Source organism: Colias croceus, chromosome 26, assembly GCF_905220415.1.
Source record: "Colias croceus chromosome 26, ilColCroc2.1".
In the NCBI taxonomy this organism is placed as follows: Eukaryota; Metazoa; Arthropoda; class Insecta; order Lepidoptera; family Pieridae; genus Colias; species Colias croceus.
In genome coordinates this window covers 6,672,572-6,696,330 of record NC_059562.1, presented here as the reverse complement: position 1 = coordinate 6,696,330, position 23,759 = coordinate 6,672,572, and the positions used below count along the sequence as shown (strand labels likewise).

Here is a 23,759-nt window from a genome sequence, read left to right as displayed (position 1 = left end):
CAGATTAAAAAGATATTTACAAAACGCTATCTCGCTCACTAGACACCGCTGTGTTGCCATCGCTTAAAATTACCAAGATTAAAATATGTTAGTTAAAGTTCGTTAGAGAACTATAATGTAATGATTTACTTCCAAAGTGTACGCGCCAGTCTCACATACATAGAGAAAGACATACATCGGTACCAGCTAACATATATTAAAAATTGTTCATAAGAACGTAACCTACCAATTTATCGAATTTCTTTCGAGTACAATCTACTTTACCGATACAATACCGTGAACACTTTCATTTGGTAGCTTACCTTAAGCGTAACAACGGTCACCTGACGTGTGCGGGGAGAATCGAAACATTTTTATTGATTCTTTTGAAGATCGTGCAAGTATGCTATATTTTTTTTTTTCATAAATACCCACCAATATAATAGAATTTATATCACAACCTATTCAGGACACAATTAAAAATGCTTTTGGCAAATTGTTTCTCTTTCTGTTAACAAGACTATTATTCTTTATTAGAGTGAGATGTATTGCTCGTCAATCTTTGATCGACCTAAAAGTATAAGGTTGAAAAATGGATTAAGTAGTGTGGACGATTGTTTTTCGAAAGATTTAGGACATTTAACTTTACTTTTAATACACACTGATCAAATTTACTTAAAGCATTAAGGAAAAAAGGTTTTTATAAATTTTGTTACAACATCAAGATCAACTCGCATAATCACAGCGTCAGGTGCCGTATCTAAGAAACGACTCAACGCGCCAAACTCGTTGACAGTTTTATTTAATAATATCCAAGCACGTGCGCGTCGAGTCCAACGATCAAAGCCATACAAATATCTAACAATCCAAAAACACACTGAGAACTTTTAATTACGAAACTTTAATTTATATTCAACATTAAAGCATACACGCCGTGTTCGTACATTTCTATGAGCAGTTCAAATTTAACCTAGAATTGGCATTTGTGGTCCATAAAATATATAATCTGTATTAAGTATTTATGCGAGTGCGAACACGGCACAGATTATATCATAATTTCATCTCGACGTTAAGTTGGCGCGAAATATACACGTGCCCGCGTTGTAATTCAGATTCACACTTCTAGACAATTTAAATGGCAAATACTAAGCGAAATTAAGCCAAAAATTCTTGTTTATCGAAAAAATTAGACAAGGAAATAAATTAAAAAATAACTATATGTACCTAAACGTCATAGAGCTTGATCAAATTCGAAAAAAAAAACAAATATGTACATCAATTCATAATTCAAAAAGCGACCACTAACAAAGAAACCGAGAACAGCACTGGCAACCTACAACAATAACAAGAGAACCAGGCAAGATCCGAATTCCAATTTCATATTCAAAAGAACGACGTATCTAGAACATTCGATTCCAAATTTCAAATTCTACCGGACCAGGCATCTAGAAAATTTGCTTCCAAATTCCAAAAAACCAAATTCCAAATTTAAGACCAGGCATCTACAACATTCGATTTGAAATTTAAAAGAACGAGGCATCAAGCACGTTTGCTTCCAAATTTCAAAAAACCAAAATTCCAAATTTCACAGGCATCTAGAATTCAAAAGAACCGGGCATCTACAATTTTCGACAATCCAAATTCGAAATACGAATCACAACGCTTGGCACGTGAGCGGTACAGGGCGGTACGTGGGGGGGGTGCGGGCGAGCGAGCGCTGCGGGCGTTATAACTCCATGTCGTGCGCCTCGTCGTCGCTGAACTCCGACATGGAGGACTCCGTGTCGCTTGTGGCGCCGTTCGCGGGCGCGGACGTGGCGCCCGTGCCCGTGATCGCGTCCTTCTCGAGCAGGGCCTCTTCCGTTGCGAATCTTCGCACGTAATCTGTGAAATGTGTTAATAGTTCAAACTAAAACATTTATTTATTCAATTAGACTTCTTCTAGAAGCACTTTTGAGTCGTCATTACATATTTTTAACATTTAAAACATCGTAATCAACAAATCAGAGACACATTATGTAATACCATGTTTTAATACATTTATATACCATTTTTAATGCATTTATCCATTGTACAATAAATATTTATTTATTTTTGAAGTAACTAGAACTTTTGATATACATTTATACAATTTATTGGTAAACTAGCGGTCCGCCCCGGCTTCGCCCGTCGTACATGTTTACGTTTTCTCTACATAAGAACCATCCTCGTACTTCAATGAATATTATAGAAATACAATTAACGAAATCAGTTCAGCCGTTCTCGAGTTATGCTCGTACCAACATATTTTGCGATTAATTTTTATTATATAGATTAATAGACCAAGGGAACTTTTACACTGCGCAACTTACAGGACACTTCTTAATAACAAAATACAGTAATGCCCATGCAGCGTAATGGCATGTTTTATGATTGTCTTTTAAAAATCACAATTTTTTGTGTTCATTTGAAAGATATTATGAGAGGTATGAAGTTGAAAAATATTCATTTATAGTTAGCTAGCCAGAAAATGATTGAATATGGTAAATCGACAAAATCATTTTTTGGGTCAATCTATCTCAACATTCGTTTGTAGTACAAATGATGACGTGCTTAAAATGAAATTATTTTTAAAATATTTTTTCTGCTCAACTACAAACGAAAATATGCACTACAATCAACAAACGTTTATCCATAAGAAATGATCAGAAAAAAATATTTTTTGCAAATTCGGGGGACGACTTTTTTGTGCCTATAAATATTTTTTATTGCGCAACTACTATAAAGTACATTAACCGAATGATTTTTTTTTTCATTTTGTTATTTTTTTTTTAAATATTTAACTATACTACGTGTTTCTACCCACCTGAAACTTTCTTCTTGTACTCCTCGGGTTTGTGGAGGTACATGGCGGCGGCGTCCCCGTTGAGCGGGTCGATCGGGTTGGGGTACGTCAGCAGTTGCGGCAGGAACGATTCGAATATATTTGATAGGTCTGGAAGGTATAGGTTTATCGATTTTTATAAACTGATTTCAATAAAATAGGAACACTTGAAATATATTTCGCAGGTCGAAATGCAGCTCCGTAAATTTCATACTGATGATGAAAATTTTACAAATGGATATTTTATATCGTGAATTTTTATGACAATAGTCATCCAGGAACATTTTTTTTTCAAGGAAAGTTCAGATATTTATCAAGCTATCAATCAGCAACAAAGTACAATATTGCAACAGCAATTTCTAATCTAACTTCCTCAAAAATTGTATACCCCTGGCAACCCTTTTAACATCTCAAAGTCACAATACAATTACCACTCACCGTAAAGCGCGGTCCACGCTTGATTGATAACGTCCAGACAAACAGTTCCGGACACCTCATCTATATTGGGGTGGTAGACCTTGTTCATGAAGCCGATGGACGGCGACTTGAAGGGGTAGTGGTCCGGGAGGTGCACGCGCACCCGCCACACGCCGCCCTCGTAGGGAGCTAGCAGAAAAAGCGGTAGAAAATTTTGAAAACGTCATATATAATACATAAAACCTTAAATAGATGAACGTTTATCCATTTTAGGTTTTATGTAGGTGGAACTAAAAATAAGAGGCTAGGTAGGAACGGTACACGCCGCCTTCGTATTAAATGAGTAAAAAACACCTAGACTCACAGACACACTCTAAAATGTCCGAAACAAAACTCTGCGTACGCAAATATTAGGCAGAGTTTTCTAATGAGCGTATACAATAGTTTAAACTTTACTGCCACGAAATAGGGTGTTAATTTGAATAAATTAACACCTTACCATTAATCTTTGGAGACGAAATATTACATTTATTATTGTATAAGTCACTGTATCGATTCGTCGTGGATGTATGCCTGTGAATGAAAATAAAATATTAACTAGGTCAATCTAAGGTAGTTTATAAATAACGATTACCTTTCTGCAGAAAACAGATATAGAATGTATCTTCTTTATTGTTATTATATATGTATTAAGGAAAAGTTGGGAGGAGGCTTTTGAAGTAAGACAGGCAAGATACTGAATACAAACTTAGTTTATATACAATTGTTACCTGTTTCTTGCAATAAAAGCATTCATTCATTCATGTTTATTGATCTCAACTAATTGAGGGTACTTCTATAACAGTTAAAGCATACTCACTGCCGGCGGGTCCGAAGAATTTTACGCAGAACTCATTCAGGCCGCCCAGTATCGTCACCTCGTGTTTACTTTCAATGCTGATGGTGTGGTTAAGGAAACAAAGTTTGAAATATAACTTATTAACTAGGCTAGGTCTAATACTGTTAGGCTGAGTCGCATCATGTGATCTTTAGAAAAAAACAAAATTGTTAAAGTAACGGTTAAAGAAATTATAAGTTGTAACCCAATGGTTAATAATAATAGCTCAATAGCTATTATAACTACGTATAGAGAAGACACCACGAACAAAATCTGTGTTACAAGAATGGTTGCAACATTTGAAAAAAATTTAGATGACGTCATAACTTTAACTGTATCCATGCACAGCTTAATGCACAGCATGACTGTTCATTTTTCACAGGTTAAAGCTATTGTTACCGTTCAATAATTATCAGAAGCGTCAAACATTACTTCTATAAAATAAAATCTCATTTGACTTGCAGCTCTGATATCTTTAACCATGTTAAAAACGTCTAATATATTCATAACCAGTGAAGGGAATCAATTCATGTACCTAATTTAAAACGCATCAAGAAACAATACAATAAGAGCAGCGTAATTAATTACGTCAGCGGAAAATATTATCATATTCCCCAAACAGTCACAAGTGCAGCTCTATTATGATTGCAAATGATCTTGACACCATATTAGGATGCACGGCCGTCTCTATTTAATAATATTTAATAACGTTATACATGCGTATGTCGCAAAAACAGTACAAAATATTCCGAAGGTAGAATCGTTTGATGACCAAGTTTTATCGAAGATGGTCAATCTCAACGGAGACTAGCCAACTGAACCCGTACAAAAGAAAATACACGTTTTATTATTATTAATGTTTACTCATACAGTACGCACTTTCAAGCTTATATTTGTCTAAGCAGTGCACTCTATCCATCACATTATAGCCGTATGAAATAGAACGCCCACGTAACCCACGAGAGATCAAGCGTGGGATCAATAACTTAACGTAGGTAGTTTTCTAAGCTATTGGCGTTGAAAAAAACTGCTACTATAGCTAGTCAAATTTTTTTTTGTATAGTCAAATTCTCGATCCCGGAACCTACCGATCATTATAGACTACCGAGAAATGAGTCAGTGAAGAATATAAAATACGAATTTAATTACCAAATACAATATTCCATGTCGTGTATACTATTATTAAAGTTCGAATTATTGCCCGTCTGTCTTTCTGCAATTGTAGGCGATAAAACTTTTATTCAATTCAATTTTTTATGGATACTGCGTTGCCACAATTTTGTCAATGTCATATTGTGGAAAGTTTTTCACCTCAAAGATTTGCGATAACACTTTTATTGGTAGTTAATACAGCGCGCATTTGTCCCTTCTATTCTAGGAGGTAGCAACGTTGACAAGTGAGCATTTTAGTATAGTTGGTTCTTTGATATGCTGTTCCTCTTGCTATTTCGGTTAGAGTCCGGGCTGTCTGGCTGGCCGCAGTGGTTGCGTTTATTAGTGCGCATCTTATCTGCACAGGAAAATATCCTTAATTTAAAGTCATTTTTTAACGCGTAATTTTTAATCGTTTGCCTTTAGATAGATCCATTAGACATACATTTTTTATTGCAAGACGTTTTTTTCGTTGTTAAATAGGTGCCAGACGCAATTTTTATTTCAAAATAATTAAAATATCATCGAAATAAGTGAAATTCCATCAACATGAGTCCCAGTGAAGGATAAGTAATCACTGTGTTACTTATACTATATATAATATTCATTTTACTATTTACAGTTTTTTTTCAACAATCTACCATATTGCCTCCTTTTTCCCAACGAACCTCAAATAGGACGTTAATGTAAACTTGATAAAAACCAAATATCATCAAGAAATTAAATACTTTTTAACGGATTTTAAACGCGATTTATTCATTGTATTATTTTCCCAAGTCTTTAATTTCAAAATGTATAATACTCGCGTAAAATCAAACACTAGAAAATACAAATATCATCAAATTCATATTTATACCCAAAAGTGTAATAAATATGAAACCATCTATTAAAAATATTAGTTTACTAATTATTCAATATAAGTATTAAAAAAGGATAATATAATATAAATAATAAAGTTATTACTTACCTTTTAAGCGGACTCATGTTGATGTAATTTCACTTATTTCGATGACATTTTAGTTATTTTGAAATAAAAATTGCGTATGGCACCTATTTTACAACGAAAAAAACGTCTTGCAATAAAAAATTTATGTCCGATGGATCTATCTAAAGGCAAAAGATTAAAAATTACGCGTTAAAAAATGACTTTAAATTAAGGATATTTTCCTGTGCAGATAAGATGCGCACTAATAAACGCAACCACTGCGGCCAGCCAGACAGCCCGGACTCTAACCGAAATAGCAAGAGTAACAGTATATCAAAAACCCAACTATACTAAAATGACTTTTTTTTAAACGTTGCTAGCTCCCGTACTATTCTGGGCGATCTCTTCCAAGCAAATTTTGTAAGGATACAGATGTAGTATCTGTGATAACATTATTGAGTAATTTATAAGAAAGAGCGATTATTTTTTTATTTATTCTATATTTAATTTTTCAACAGATTGTTCCTGCAGATATGCAGCAGATTCTTTTCTCTATTCTCCTTTTTTCATCTTTGTGGATAAATTGGATTTCGCGTTAATTTCCTCACTATATAATTAACTTAGTTGTTTAGATTTTTCTTCAGATAGAGCCTATGGGATACATACTAGAGATAAGTCATATTTTAAATGCTTTTAGTTTCACTTCCTAGATAATATGGGTAATACCAACCGGTATATTAAACAAAATGCATAGATTTTACTGTAAAACACACACTTGAACAGGAAGTGATTGGTACATTTCTGATAAGATTCCTTATCTGTCTTTACTCGAGTGTGGGAATTTAGTTGATCCATATAAATAGGAAGTTGAATCCTGTGGTTTTGTCTTCTTACCTACACCACGGGGCTTTTTAGTGGTCAACATATGATAGTTTGAGTATTGATATGTATTTTGCTTTTATCTACACTAATATTATAAAGAGGAAAACTTTGTTTGTTTGTTTGATTGTAACGAATAGGCTCATAAACTACTGGACCGATTTTAAAAATTCTTTCACCATTCGAAAGCTACATTATCCACGAGTAACATAGGCTAGGTTTTATCCCGGAAATCCCACGGTAACGGGAACTATGCGGGTTTTTCTTTGAAAACGCGGGCGAAGCCGCAGGCAGAAAGCTAGTTAATTATATTTATAGCAAATAGGTATTTAAGATAACATGATATTTTGTTTTTTGGTCTCTGGCTCTTGATTTAATAGTGCAAAATCTGTTTATAAATAGTAGTATAAATTGAGCCTTCACATGTGAAATACCCCTATCAAAATGTATAGAAAAAATATAAATCTTTATCTAGACAAAACAAAAAAAAATCTTGCAGCTATTTTAAAACACAGATAAGCCTAAAATAAACACAAATGAGTTTTCACAATAATATTGGTTATTGTTTACGTTTATTGAAACTATGATGCAAATTTGTTATTAATAAATAAAAAATCACGGATATACAAAGGAAAATTTAATAAAAATATTTTTCATTTGAATATCGAGTTAAATCTACTTTTTTATCTTCTACTATTCGAAAAAATATAGGTATAGTATCAAATAATATATATATTACTATTTACTATTGACCGAGATAATTTATCGACCAAGTGAAGTCGGGACGCGCCGCTTGTCTGGGATGAAATGAGGTGAACGACCCCAGGGGTAACACCTTGTCTGTAACCTACAGGCTACAGTACTTTAACAACTTTTTTATATTATTTTATATATGCTTATCAATTACTAGCTTCTGCCCGCGACTCCGTCCGCGCGGAAAAATTAAGAAAAATTACGATTTATTTTTTTCTACGTATTTTTCCGGGATTAAAAGTATCTGGGGGCACGGTAGTGCCCCCGCCAAGGCGAGCCAAGCGAACAAGCGAAGCGCACGGGCACTACCTACCTTTTCTCGAAGCGCTTCGACGTTTTTTTGAACCCTCATAACTTGGGTTTGGATTATGCTAGATCAACAAAATTTTCGGGATATATTGTCAATAGCGGACTTATTGAACATATTAAGTTTTAATTACATTAGCTTTTATACTTCAGATTTTATTTATATCTAAAAAACGCTAATTTCGTCACTGACTCACTGATGATCATCAAAATTCTTAAGGTATTTCCTAATGTCCTAGAAAGCTGAAATTTTGTATGTAAGCTAGTATTAGCACACAAACAACAAAAAAATTATAAAACTTGTAACTTTCATCCCCCAACCCCTTAAACTAGGGGATGGGAGTTTGTATGAGACCTGTATTTTTAAATTAAATTTTGATGACGCTAGAGGTCTAATCTAATAATCTAAAACTTGTTTCCCCTAGATATATGTATAGGTACTCCTTGTTAAAAAAAAAGAAATTTAATCGACATAAAATTTTGTTACAAACAACTTACAAAAAGAAATGAAATCCCACCAAAAACATTTTCATGTAAAATGTTGCCAAGACGAGCCCATATGACTCGCACTGTCAAAAAGTCATCAGATCTCATGTAGAACCAAGCTTCTAACACTACACGCCCTAACTCAACAAGGCCTAACTTCACAAACTCTACACCTTAGTCAAAATATGTGGCTTGGCCGTTCGTTACTACAAGAACACAAAAGAAATGAACAGTGAATTAATTTTTCACCTTACGCCGATGTGAATGTAGCGAAATGGCCAAGCCACATATTTTGACTAAGGTGTAGAGTTTGTGAAGTTAGGCCTTGTTGAGTTAGGGCGTGTAGTGTTAGAAGCTTGGTTCTACATGAGATCTGATGACTTTTTGACAGTGCGAGTCATATGGGCTCGTCTTGGCAACATTTTACATGAAAATGTTTTTGGTGGGATCCTATTTTATGCCCAGGATAATAAGGTATAATTATACCAAGTTTCATCGAAATCGAACCGTTAGTTTTCTCGTGATGCCTGAACATACAGACAGACAGACAGACAGACAAAAAATTTTTTAATCACATATTTGGGCTTGGTATCGATCCAGTAACACCCCCTGCTATTTATTTTTTCAATATTTTCAATGTACAGAATTGACCCTTCTACAGATTTATTATAATATGTAAATAATAGATTATTGCCTTTCATTGTAATGCAAGTTCGGATAGACATACTTGCTTATTTGTTTTTTATTTTTTGAAAAATTTTATACTCTGTATTTTTAATTAAAAAATATTAAGTCCTTACTCGCTTGTTAAAATAGCAGATAGTTACAAACTAATGTGCATAATATGTTTAATTTCGCAATACTTGTAAATGGCAATGACCCGAGTTATGAACAACTGCTTAGCATTTCAAGGTACTGGAGAAAAATTTAACGGTCACATACACATTATGTTGCATGATCGAAATATATGTGAAAGTTTCAGCTATGTTAATAGGTAATAGGTACCGAATATTTTTTTTTAATACTAATTTGTATTGTAAATGCATCGAATTTGTATTAATTGTACTTTTTCCGCTAATACATATACAGGGTTACAGGTTAAGTCGACCTATTCCTGTTAAGAGCGTATAGTAGGGGTCGAAACAAACTGATTTGATCTTATAATACCATATCCAAAAGTTAGTCGTTGAAGAGTTATTGCAATTTTAATTTTTTTCTTGAAAATGCCACTTTATCTTCGCATTTAGCGTTTAATTTTTTATTTTACTTATTTGGTCTGGGTTTTTTTGAGTTTTTATGTAAAGGTTGAGTTAAACAATAATTCTCAGCAATAAAAATCCATATCGCTGCAAACAATTCAAAGAAATGGCTTTCAAACTAAAAATAATAACATTAAAGTAATTTAGTTAACTCGTTTTAAAGAAAGATATTGAAAAAAGTCTCTATGAAAATGTGTCTGCAGATGTTTTTAAAAACATGTGCATGTTCTTAGCTATGTAAAAAGGTATGATAACCTCAGGTAGCATTCGTAGATTCCAAGAAATCGGGGATAAACATGGGACAGTGTTAGTAAAGTACAACATCAGAATAAATTTTGTCATAATTTATTTTTCTTAAAAACTTTACAGTTCCTGCTCAACATGACTTATTGGCTGCATCGATAATTTTTTGTCGTAAAATATCAACAGATGGAATCAGGTTCGGCTCATTGTACACCAGACTCTTCATATGCCCATACGTAAAAGTCCGTGGGGGTTAAGTCTGGACTTCTAGCCGGCCATGGTATGGGCCCACCTCTTACGATCCATCTGTTTGGATAGTTGATGTCTAACCATTCTTTATCAAGACGGTATCACAAACTCCCATAACGCTCACTATTGGGCTCCGAAAGCACGTGGCAATCCTAATAAGAAGAATCCAAAAAAATCACAAAGACGATTCAGTCTTAATGTGTGGATGGGGATAATTTCAAATAAATTAATTGGGTCATACTTCCTTCCGGACAACCTAAATGGTGAAAATTATGAGACCTTTCTGCGCCAACATTTAAGCGACCTACTTGAAGACATACCCCTGACTTTGTTAAGAGACATGTGGTTCCAACATGATGGCTGCCCTGCACATTACAGAAGAATTGTTAGAGAATGGTTAGACATCATCTGTCCAAACAGATGGATCGTAAGAGGTGGGCCCATACCATGGCCGGCTAGAAGTCCAGACTTAACCCCCATGGACTTTTACGTATGGGCATATGAAGAGTCTGGTGTACAATGAGCCGAACCCGATTCCATCTGTTGATATTTTACGACAAAAAATTATCGATGCAGCCAATAAGATGAGGAACCAATTAACAACTGGGGTGACTACCCCAGTTGTTAATTGGCTCTTGACTAAGAGTACTCTGCGGAAAAGGTTTCGAATATGTGTTCGCAATAGAGGAAGTCATGTTGAGCAGGAACTGTAAAGTTTTTAAGAAAAATAAATTATGACAAAATTTATTCTGATGTTGTACTTTACTAACACTGTCCCATGTTTATCCCCGATTTCTTGGAATCTACGAATGCTACCTGAGGTTATCATACCTTTTTACATAGCTAAGAACATGCACATGTTTTTAAAAACATCTGCAGACACATTTTCATAGAGACTTTTTTCAATATCTTTCTTTAAAACGAGTTAACTAAATTACTTTAATGTTATTATTTTTAGATTAAAAGCCATTTCTTTGAATTGTTTGCAGCGATATGGATTTTTATTGCTGAGAATTATTGTTTAACTCAACCTTTACATAAAAACTCAAAAAAACCCAGACCAAATAAGTAAAATAAAAAATTAAACGCTAAATGCGAAGATAAAGTGGCATTTTCAAGAAAAAAATTAAAATTGCAATAACTCTTCAACGACTAACTTTTGGATATGGTATTATAAGATCAAATCAGTTTGTTTCGACCCCTACTATACGCTCTTAACAGGAATAGGTCGACTTAACCTGTAACCCTGTATATGAACTAATACTTTTTCTATTGTTATATGGCCATGGAATAAATACATTAACCTTTAAATTTATGATACTAGTAGATAATAGATTTTCATTGCCTAAAATATACATAGAAACGAAGGGGAACCGGGTATATTATGTTACCTTTAATGTACATAGAATAGAGTTAAAGTTTGTATGTTTGGGTATTGGAAGCTTTGTAACTACTGAACGGATTTTGGAAATTATTTAACTTGCAGGTGATGTCAGGGCAAATTACTAGTTTGATAAATATGTTATTTCTATTAGTATTATCAATCTAAAGATAAGAAATCAGATCTAATATGCTTATAGCATGAATGTTAGGATTAATAGGAATAAGTAATTTACACTATTGTTTATATATATATCTCTTTTTTTTTTTGTTAATCTTGAAAAACAGGTTTCACAACTTTTATATGTGTTTACAATATTTTATATTAAATTAAAAATATGAAAATGGGTGAGGATGAGTGAACGCAGGACGTACCTATGTATGTTTATTCCTCATTCACTGAAAAACTAATGAACAAATTTATGTTGCTTATGTATCAGTTTAAAACATAAGGTATAAAAAAGAGTGTGTGACACACGGTCAGAAGTGAAACTTCTTTGGCAAGATTGAAAGATACTAGAAACGTCACCTTATTCCATGACGTGACGGTATTGTCATGACGCGACCTTGAAATTTTACTCTGAACTTGCCTAGTTTGAAATACTTTATTTTGCCTGCGAGTGAAACAGCGCAGCACAGCTAGTTAATACTATGATACTGTAATTTGCTTATTACTGTTACAACTAAAAATATTTTATGATAGATATCTACTACAAATTACAATAATACCTACCTACATCAAATGCAATACTAATTATTTAAGTGTATAAATAAATTCTAAAAAATATTAGTTATAATTATATAAAGAGAAAAGAAATATTGTCTTGGTAACACTTAAAATCAAATGTATCTATACTAATATTATAAAGCTGAAGAGTTTGTTTGTTTGAACGCGCTAATCTCGGGAACTACTGGTCCGATTTGAAAAATTCTTTCGGTGTTAGATAGCCCATTTATCGAGGAAGGTTATAGGCTACATCATCATCACGCTACCACCAACAGGGGTGGAGCCACGGGGGTGAAACCGCGCGGAGCAGCTAGTATTATATATAAAGCTGAAGAGTTTGTTTGTTTGTATGTTTGTTTGTTTGAACGTGCTAATCTCAGGAATTACTGGTTCGATTTGAAAAACTCTTTCAGGGTTAGATAGTCCAATTATCGAGGAAGGTTATAGGCTATATATGATCACGCTAATATCAACAAGAGCGGAGCAATGCGAGTCAAACCGCAGGGAGCAGCTATTATAGTATAAAATTCAAAAATACTTTCACAAATCAAAAGCCACATTATCCGCAAATGAAATGAATAGAGGCTATCAATTTCTATCCCTTCTATACTATGAATTATTCACTTTAGATCAGCCTGGACAAAGACAGGGCAATGAACTAGTAAGTTAATGTCCCTAAGGCAAGGGAACAAAAGACCCACTTGTATTTTTTTAAACTATTGCATCTATTTGCCGCTTTACTATGTTTATCATAGATTAGAATTACATTGAACCAATTTAAAGATCTATTAGTAAATTGCTAATAGTTTAACACTCAATTATACGTAATTTCAGTGTTTAAAGTTTATTATTGTACTTAATTTTACCCAATTAATCAGCAAATTACTTGCTCTAAATTTCAAATTGTTTGTTTATTTTTTTCACTAGCTATATTATCATATATAATCTATTGTTGTTCAATTTTAATAATGTTTTTCTTTCTGATACAGGTTTTAAATTGTTTACATGTATTAATAGTACTGGTTTTTTATTCAGTCGTGCGAATATTGTTAATATTAACATAATTTATTTTTGTTTATTAATAACTATTTACATCATAAACATAATTGGCAGAATACCAAATTGTTATAAAGTTGAACTGAATAGGCTATAAATGAATCTTAATAAAATAAAAATATTTACTCCATAGGAAACAAAGGATTCTTTGTATGTTTTATAAGGGAGAGACCATTCCAGAATTATATATCATGAGCCTTTGTGCATATGACAAAGAAATGAAAGAATAAATAAATATTAATATGCACATGATAGATGGAGTGTATATTAATAAGTAATTTGTTAAAATGCATTAGGGCCTTTATAGGTAACAATAATGCGCAATTAAGACCATGGCCTACATACGAATTACGAAATACACAATCTAAAACACGGAAGAGCACCGTTCGCGAGCGTATCGTCGTTTATCTACGTGTTATATATAGATATGTCCATGGACCTACACAAAGAATGTACCACCCTGGTAATCCCTTCAAATATCTTCTATCTGTATAAAATATTGTTATATGGTATCCTAAACTGTCTCATTACCTAGATATAGCTTTAATGTTAATTCACAAATGTGTTGTATCGATTTTGTATGGGATCGTGACAATCAGCTGATGGCCCTTTAACTACCTACTTATTTACATGGAGGACCAACGCAGTAGGTGCTTTGTATCAGTATGGAAGATAACAAAGGATACAGTTTTATGACGTCTGTGTCCATACGACGTTTTCCAGCGCTCGGTGACGACATCTTCGTGATCTATTGCAAATAAATCACTGTATCGAACACGAACACTAGCACAAACTCACTCTCGACGCAGCGAGAACAAAATTTTCGTCCACCAGCAGCAGTCAGAAAAATAACATTGTAGAAAAACAATGGACACGTACCATAGACTAAAATTTCGAAGATGATGTGTAACCTACTTAACTTGTCAACATAATTTTTTATCCAAATTTTTAAATTCAAAGGAAACATTATTTCTTTTTATATTTTTGTTAAACATTTGTTACGCAATAATGTTTTAAATTAATTTATTTAATAAATTGTTTAAGGATTCATTTATGAGGAAAAATAAAATCATTACAGTTGCAGTATAATCTGTATAATCAATCATATTTTACACAAACTAGATATTTATGAAATATATATTGTATTTACACCATATCTAATTAGTACATTTTGTGACAGTTTCTTCTGGGTACCTTTTAAAACCTGTTTATTACCCTGTGTTATTACCTACCTATATTTTATTGCTGATTTTCATGAATGATTTTCAATTTTCATAATATATTCCATAGACAACCGCAACCAAAGATTACACAAAACTACAGAACAAAATGCGTCAAAATAAGAAAAAACTTCTAATTTGTCTACGCCCCGTCGCCCAAAAGTTGTGTGGCGCGTGTGTGGCCTATGAAATATTATTTATAAATTCAATCTATTATTAGATTTATTCCATTTATCTCATTACGAAGTTAGTTGGAAAGGTATGCGCGTGACCGGCGACGCTTCAGCAGCGCGCAGAAAATACGGAAACATGTGTTTTGATGTCAATATAACTTGGTGATCTGATGACACTACTAGAAGATGGATGTCAACAAATTGTGATTTCCTCTGAATGTAGTGATATAAGTGTTGTTTTCTTGGTGTTAATATAACGGGAACGTTGCTGGTTGGGTCTGGGGGAAGTGCATGTGTCGGCGGAGATTGATAAGTGTGCTGTAATCAGCGGCTGACTTCCGGCAGCGATGAGATTCCGATGAATGCTAATTGGTGCCTGTGACTTATCAGACTCTAGGATGGCGAACCCTACAATCGGGGTCTCGTTCGATCAAAATGACATGTCCAGGTAATATTTAGAGTTATTCGCCAAAATGGGAAAACAAAATTAACTAACAAAATCTACACTAAATTATCATGGCATAGTTTAATCGCGATTTCGAATGAACCAACTAAAATTAAATGAAATCTATTTAGATTAGGAACACAGATAAACTACCTGCAATAAGATACATTATCAATTGCATCTTTATCAATTTAAATTTCCATGAAATATGCACATTTAGAAAATGTTGCTTATATATATTATTCATTGAATATAGAAAGTTATTACTTATTTACATGTTTACAATGGCTTCATCTGTATGTTTGTATGTAACTTACTCGTTGAGACTCATTTAATTAACTTAAAAGATATAGATTTAATTAAAACTTTGTACATTTATCAAGAATCAGTTATAAATACAATATATTAATGAGTGAGGGTATTTTATGAGTTTAAGCATGTTTTTTAGTCTTTTAAAATTATAATCTCATCTCTAAATTCATTCTGACATCCATTCTGAAGGCATAATGTACAGCTTTTTTCAGCTTTAAAAGTAAAACAACGAATGAACTAATTTATTATATTTTCAAAAATTCATAAAAATAAAAATGAATTAGTAAGTTGTTACATTATGTATTAAAATAAGACGGCAAATAAGTAAAACATGTCAAAAGCTTGTTTTAGAACAATTCCAAGAAGTTTTATGACTGGCCCAGTTTCAGACAGGTTAACTGCCGGGAACATAAACAAAAATCTATTAACTATACTTTATGTGTTTGATTTAATGTGCTTAATTATGTTTTATGTCATGTAAATTTGTTAAGTCTTTACATTTTGAGGAATTTGATCATCCTGGCTTTTCTTTGAATTTGAATTAATTTTCTTCAAAATTTGTTTAGGTTTGAATAGTTGATGCTTTTTCTTTTATTAAAGTGAAGTTAAGTGAATAAATCCATACTATCCATACTAATATTATAAATGCGAAAGTAACTCTGTCTGTCTGTCTGTCTGTTACTTAATCACACCTAAACTACTGAACCAATTTTCATGAAATTTAGTATGGAGATATTTTGATACCCGAGAAAGGACATAGGCTACTTTTTATCAATGGAAAATGACGCAATCCCGGAAATCCCTCCGGAACGGGAACTATGCGGGTTTTTCTTTGACTGCGCGGGCGAAGCTGCGGGCGGATACCTAGTATACTTATAAATATTACACAAAGACAAACGATTATTTAGGCACAGTATACAATATTAATATCCATAATCTGTAATAAATATTGTAGATTACAGTTATTAAATAAAATATGTAGTTGAATAAAAGGTTTAAATGCTAAGCAAAATTTAAACAACCACAAAACGAAATATAAGGGAATTCCATGCACCATGACTAGCTAAAATTTTAAACTTTGTATTTGCTCTAGGGAAAACCAATTTAAAATATAAACACATTGAATTTTTATAAAGGATTCCACAAACAATCTATTCAATAATTTCAATATTAAAGAGTAACATGAACATTAAGATAAGTAATAATTGTATAGATACATTGTTTCCTTGTTGCTTGCTTGTGACAATGGAGTGTTAAAACATAAAAATATGCATTAGTTTAACTTCCTGATATAAAGATAGATTAATTAGATTTTCAATTAATCTGTGTATTTATAACATAAAATGCAATTGATACTGGAAAATGGATAGGTTAAGGACATTTTGGAAGAAAAAAAAATCCTTGTTTACTTTTTATGCCGTTGGTTAGTTTGTATCTTTGAATAATCAATCTATCATAATTAACCCATTGAGCCCCGATTGGTCCACGACACAATAGTTTTTTATTGTGTCTGTGATTCCGGGGGCTGAGTTATAACAACTCAGTGAGAAAATAATGCTGTCTATGGTATTATAATATGAACGAATGAATGCATATAAATGAAATAAATATGTGTATTACACATTATGGTTCAGAGTGGGCATAATTGAAAAGCAAAGTAAGAGTATGAAGAAGTAATTAATGATTGTGTGCATTAGCCAAATTATTTTTAAATAAAGTGTACCTTCAATGAAATAATATTTTAACTCTATGTTTCGTCTTTACAGCTGGTATTTCGGCGGACTGTCGAGAGCTGAAGCAACAAAGCTGTTGCTCAATGAGACTGAGAGCGGAGTGTTTCTCGTTAGAGACTCGAAGACTATACACGGAGACTATGTATTATGTGTTAGGTAAATTATATTTTTATTTAATAAATCAAATCTGAGTCATTTTATATGTGTGGTGTCATGTAAAACACACAAGATGTGTCTGCCAACTCATACTAATACATCAGAGATGTAATTAAAACATTACAAATGCACTTTATCCCTGCACTGAAAACAAATGTGGGCTTATTATGAGATTGATCTACTTGTGTTCAAACAATATCAACTATAAAAATTATGAAAGCATGGATACTAACTATATCAATCTAAACACAACTTTCATTTTATCATATTATCTATTCATGAGATTGTTTATTATTTTTTTATAAGCCTCTTCACCTGTATATTTGCATGTAACTGACTGTTTTCGACTCGATTTTGACCTACTTTAAAAGGACAGATTTAATTGAAACTTTGTATATGTATATTAATAAGGATCAGTGACAATACAATAAATTTATGAGTAAGCATGTTTTTTGAAACTAGGTACTTAATTACATTACAGGGAAGATGACCGTGTGTCCCACTACATAATAAACCGTGTAGTATCAGCGGACGGAGCCACGCGGTTCCGCATTGGCAACCAGCTGTTCGCAGACATGCCAGCGCTGTTAGCGTTCTATAGATTGCACTACTTGGACACTACGCCCCTGGTCAGGCCTTTGCCCCAGGCGAACGCGCAAGCGGCTGCTCCGCCGCCGGCACAGCCCCATCATGTGCTGGAGGTCGTGCTTGCGAAGTTTGATTTTGATGGCAGTGTAAGTGTTTTTGTAGTTTGAATATGTGTTTAAGGTTAGATATGTATGGAAAGTGGTGTATGTTTGATTAAGATTTAGGTTATACTAGCTTTCCGCCCGCGGCTTCGCCCGCTTTGCCTTAAATCTTCCTCTTGAATCGCTCTATCTATTTAAAAAAACCACATGAAAATCCGTTGCGTAGTTTTAAAGATTTAAGCATACAAAGGGACATAGGGACAGAAAAGGCGACTTTGTTTTATACTATTTATAGGTTATATGAGTAACGTTTTTGGTGCTTACTTAGCGTTCTTACAGACGAACGGCAAGTTGTGCACGGTAGAGGCTACCCGCTACTTGTCGGCGGCAGCAGTCAATGCCGTTCAAAAACTTGCCGTTCGTCTTCTAGAACTCTTAATATGATATGAATTTGTTTGACTCTATTAATTAATTAATTAATTTACTATTCTGATGTAAAACAGAAAAAAGGACCTTTTATTAAAGGCGAGTTTATTAATAGTTATCTGTAGTCTATACTTCGATAAGAGGAAATATTAAATTGTTTCATGAACAGTCTTCCAGACTACTATACCAATTTCAAACAAGTCACAAAAATTTCAATATGAATACCATCAAAATCGATACAACAATTTACGCTTGAAAGCATAACAGACAAGCTGTTTAGGGATGGTCAGTTATAATAATTTCAATAGTTCAAAGCAAGATAGCAACCCGCTATCTAACGGAAGCGAAAATTTTCTATAAATACGCGTAAATAGAAAATGTGGCACTGGGCTATGAGTAAGCAGTTGATGGATAACGTTATAATTTCTCGCGTATAAAAATAGCAGACGTTTGTAGGGCGGATGAATAATGGATTTTTATTCATCCGCATACGCGATTTTGTGAAAGCTTTAAATAAACTAGTTTTTTCAAAGTTGTAAAACGCTAAAAGCTTTGGAATTTCCTATTTAATCTCCTATTTGAAGATTTATTTTCGCGACTGAAAAGGCACTTGGTATTTTTTATTAGAATTTTTTGTCTCTAAACGACAGCAATTAAAATAGGTAATAGCTTCTTAACGGAGGTGAGGAGCAGGTCGTAAATTAAATTTTATACAGAAAAATATTCTGTGTGAGTGTTGATCACAATAGAATTTATTGTGTGTTTTGTTAACTTTATAAATAAGATAATTTAGAACTAGTTACGTTAATAAATTCTTTTTCTTATTATTAAATCACCTACAAGTTAGAACCTACAAAACTTTGCTATTTTGTGACCTTATTAAAATTAATTAAAAACAGATTACAGATTTAAGAATATGTCTATTTGAGTTGTTGCAAAATTCCGGGAATTTTCACGGTTGCAAAAGAATTAAAGAATGTTTAGTCTAGCATGATAATAGTGCAGCGTTTTATAAACAAAAAGCGTTTTAATAGCTATCTGACAGATTCACATTACTACCATCAAAAAAGTTCAAGACATGCAATTTGATCATCATCATCTCCCTTGCCTCATCCCGTTTATTTGGGGTCGGCACAACCAACACTCTTTCTCCACATTGTTCTGTCCTTTGCAGCTTCAGGCGTCAGGCCCTTCGTCATTAGGTCTTTTTTGATGGTCGAAGTCCAGTTAGTCGGTGGACGGCCTCTTCCTATTTTTTGTTGGTTTACCGTGATGTGAAGACATGCAATTTGATGCTTTTGAAATATTTTCTAGTTTTAATTGAAACTTTGTAATGTTTGTAATTATACATATTGTCTGTGGTGAAGATAAACCTGATTTATTTAGCTAAATATATTAATTTAGAAATAATTTATAAACTTAGTTTTGCATCTCTTGCTATTATAGCAATAGTGTGGTGTTAACTTACTTTGCAAACATGCCTTTGTCATTGTGAGGACCGTTCTGCGGTTTTATTTCGTCTCTATGATTGTATCTTTTTTTAAGATTAATAAATTATTATGTTGTTCAAAATATGTTTTAGTTTTTACTAATTTACGACTACCCACCACATAAATATACACAATTACAGTAATTTATCTATATCTATACTTATAATATTATAAAGCTGAAGAGTTGTTTGTTTGAACGCGCTAATCTCGGGAACTACTGGTTCGATTTGAAAAATTCTTTCGGTGTAAGATAACCCATTTATCGAGGAAGGTTATAGGCTATATATCATCACGCTAAGACCAACAGGACCGAAGCAATGCGGGTGAAACCACGGGGCACAGCTAGTGTAACATAAAACTTGACATTCCAGGATGCAGACGACCTGCCGTTCCGCCGCGGTGAACGTCTGATGGTGATCAACCGTGATGAGGAGCAGTGGTGGACGGCGAGGAACGCGCACGGACGCACCGGTTCGATTCCCGTGCCGTATGTTCAGAGGGTGAGTGTGAGTTTAATTTGTTTACATTTAATTGTGAGGGTAATTTAAAAATAACAACCATTTTCTTATTGATTTATCACAGTAGGAGTGATATTCCGAATTGATGTTAGATTAAATATTTCACTTTTGGTACAGCTTGAGTTAAAATACTTTTTTTTTAAACTCGACAATATGGTACCATACATACCAAAACAACTGTAGATCTTAAGAAATAAAATTATCATAATAAGAGTTTTAAGTTATTTATAATGTGTATCATTACATAAATGCATATTTTTACTAGATCTCTTGTTTCTATGACTGTCTTTATCTCTTGTAGTAAAATATGATACAAAAACAATATAATTGCAGCTCCTGGACCCATCGGGTGTGCCGTACCCGGCGAACGAGGCGCTCAGCCAGCTGGGCGACCCGCCCAGTCCGCCGAATAACAAGAACCAACAGAAGGGCACTAATATGCAGGTACGTGTTTATTTATAATTCTTATATTTGTGCAAAAGTTGTAGGCGTGTTGAGAGTAAAATTTCAGCACGGTATTGCCATGATGCAACCTTGAAATTTTACTATCAACACGCCGTAAGAGAGTAAGGCGACGATTTTAGTATCTTGTCAAAGAAGTTTCTCTTCTGACACGTGCGCTCGGCACACACGCTCTTTTAAAAAAAATGTTATGTTTAGAAGTAAAAATATTACTTAATAACTGAATGTTCATATTGGCTTTTGTTGTTTGTTTAATTTTGTGTTTATTCCCAGATTGATAGTATATTGCTGATCTAATTAATGTAATATTAATTATTCTGTATAAGAAATAAATGGTTATTTTTTGTAATGGTGTGGGTGTCCATCTATATTAATTTATTTATTCTTCATGTTTAAAGATTTGGTATTATTTCAATCTAGGCAAAAAGCATGTTGATGCTGTTAAATATTTTTCACTATTACATCACTGTTCTACCTTTCTAATGCTAAACAAAAGTATTTGCAACAATCCATACTAATATTATAAATGCGAAAGTAACTCTGTCTGTCTGTCTGTCTGTTACTCAATCACGCTTAAACTACTGAACCAATTTTCATGAAATTTGGTATGGAGATATTTTGATACCCGAGAAAGGACATAGGCTACTTTTTATCCCGGGAAAATGATGCAATCCCGGAAATCCCACGGGAACGGGAACTATGCGGGTTTTTCTTTGACTGCGCGGCCGATGCCGCGGGTGGAAAGCTAGTTATGAATAAAAACTTGATGAAAAACTAATAATTTCCACTTACAGCGTAGTCTGCCAGCGCTGGCGCGGGTGCGTCAGTCCCGCGTGCCGAACGCATACGACAAAACCGCTCTCAAGCTGCAGGAGGGGGATATACTTAAGGTATATACAGTTTTGTAGTCATTTTTGATGGAATATTGAGTAGAAATTTGTTTTGTGTTTGTCTAAATTGTTAGAGAAGAGAGATAGCCTAGCTTGCAGTGTTGGTTACTCTGCGTGAGAGACATAAATTGTATAACATAATAAGGAACAGATAAAAATGTATAAAACACCAGAATATTTGTTATGCTATGTTAACTTTTATGCTAGATATTATTTGAATTTTCTATAATTCTATCAAGAGCAGCAAAAGTGTTTTTATCTGGATCTTTTTTTGTATAAAATGCTTTCTAAAAAAGGAGTAAATAATTGTGTGTAGTATGTCACAAACACATCAAAAGTACATCTAATTATGGTGTGGAAGAAACTTGTCACTTGCAACATTTTAATAAATTTTAAACACATTCACAGGTAACGAAAATGAACATCAATGGCCAATGGGAGGGCGAGCTGAACGGCAAAGTGGGCCACTTTCCGTTCACCTATGTGGAGTTCCTCGACGACATCGCCAGCTAAACGTAAACGTGACCAAAGTGTAGTGTGGTGATAGTGTTAGTGTCAAAGTGAACTGTTTAGTGCAAAAGTGTGAATGAAGTTACATCTCAAGCTGGGAAAGTAGATGATTTGTGAAGTTACAAGTCTTGAAGCATAAGGAATTACTGGGAATGGTGTATTTTATAATAGTGCAAGTTATTCAATTCATTTCTTTGCCAGTAAACATGGTAAAGATGTTAAAAGTGGTTATTGTGAAGTTACATCTCAAGCTTGGAAGAATTACTGGGAAAGGTATTTATATTCTATATGGTTTATACAGACTAAATTGGACTTTATGGAGCTGAAATAGAGGCGATTACAACTAAACTTATGGGCATTTTTATGTGTCAAACAGTTTATAAAGTGGTTTTACAAATGCCGTTAAATTTTGAATTTGTTATAGCATAAATTCGCAAAACTGTAATGAAAAATATATTATGCTCTTATGGTCAGAAATGCTTGGTTTAATAAAAAATTGGGTGTTTCCCAATATAAAATGTGATCTTTAGAATGTGTCTAGCATATATTGAATGAATTGTCATTATCAAAGCGTGTTCACATGGTGAAGTTAGCTAGTACACAATTTACCTGATATGACAAGTGTTTAGATCAATTTATTGTATTTTATATCAATATTTAACAATATTGACCTTTAGTTTTGTTGCAATATTAATTAAATTTGTATTGGTTTATTATTTTTATAGGTAGAAATACCAAAGGTCTCAAACTCTTGTTAGACACCGGTAATCAAAAAGAGCATCTTTAAAGTTAAAATTGAAACGGTTTTTTCCTATAAAAACGAATATATTGTAATGTATAGTCATCCTTTTGCTCCTGAAAACTGAAATATCATCTTTGATAAGATGTGGGCTTTCGCACAAATTAAAATATCGGTGAGCTTCCCGATTACAAATGATACATCGAAATGTGTTGACTGTTCTATGTTGTTGTTAAGCTGTGTCAAATATACTAAATGTGGTGTTCACTGCATTTGAAACCCTTTTGACATTGCTATAAGGCATTTATTGCTATAACATTACTGCCAGTTGAGAGTGTATAAAGTAAGGCTGAGTCAAACAGATAAAAAAATCTGTATATTCAAATATTGTTTCCGTACTAAATATCATGATGGGTAAAGATGAATTATTTGAAGGAAGAAAAGT

The 23,759-nt window shown here is 33.4% G+C and overlaps 2 protein-coding genes across 2 annotated transcripts; one reads left to right on the top strand and one right to left on the bottom strand.

The window, feature by feature from the left end:
- Positions 1-1,578: 1,578 nt before the first annotated feature.
- LOC123703593 (ubiquitin-conjugating enzyme E2 H) lies at positions 1,579-14,435 on the bottom strand. Its single transcript, XM_045651681.1, has 5 exons — positions 14,238-14,435; positions 4,119-4,195; positions 3,281-3,448; positions 2,825-2,953; positions 1,579-1,863 (listed from the first exon to the last, which is right to left on the bottom strand). Exons 1-5 carry the CDS (start codon positions 14,288-14,290, stop codon positions 1,706-1,708), a joined length of 585 nt encoding a protein of 194 aa, XP_045507637.1. The 5' UTR covers positions 14,291-14,435; the 3' UTR covers positions 1,579-1,705.
- A 479-nt stretch (positions 14,436-14,914) lies between these two features.
- Positions 14,915-23,273, top strand: LOC123703585 (adapter molecule Crk). The gene is made up of 7 exons (XM_045651672.1): positions 14,915-15,392; positions 17,468-17,590; positions 18,072-18,324; positions 20,567-20,695; positions 21,047-21,157; positions 21,970-22,065; positions 22,474-23,273. Exons 1-7 carry the CDS (start codon positions 15,307-15,309, stop codon positions 22,576-22,578), a joined length of 903 nt encoding a protein of 300 aa, XP_045507628.1. The 5' UTR covers positions 14,915-15,306; the 3' UTR covers positions 22,579-23,273.
- Positions 23,274-23,759: the final 486 nt, after the last annotated feature.

What these genes read in the sequence shown, in the direction of transcription:
- LOC123703585 (XM_045651672.1), top strand. Translation starts at nt 15,307, where the DNA reads ATGCTAATTGGTGCCTGTGACTTATCAGACTCTAGGATGGCGAACCCT. An exon ending in CCGTGCCGTATGTTCAGAGG is followed by an intron (nt 20,696 to 21,046) that starts GTGAGTGTGAGT and finishes ATATAATTGCAG; the next exon opens with CTCCTGGACCCATCGGGTGT. An exon ending in AGAAGGGCACTAATATGCAG is followed by an intron (nt 21,158 to 21,969) that starts GTACGTGTTTAT and finishes TTCCACTTACAG; the next exon opens with CGTAGTCTGCCAGCGCTGGC.
- LOC123703593 (XM_045651681.1), bottom strand. Translation starts at nt 14,290, where the DNA reads ATGTCGTCACCGAGCGCTGGAAAACGTCGTATGGACACAGACGTCATA. An exon ending in AGCGTGGACCGCGCTTTACG is followed by an intron (nt 2,954 to 3,280) that starts GTGAGTGGTAAT and finishes TATACCTTCCAG; the next exon opens with ACCTATCAAATATATTCGAA. An exon ending in GTACAAGAAGAAAGTTTCAG is followed by an intron (nt 1,864 to 2,824) that starts GTGGGTAGAAAC and finishes CACATTTCACAG; the next exon opens with ATTACGTGCGAAGATTCGCA.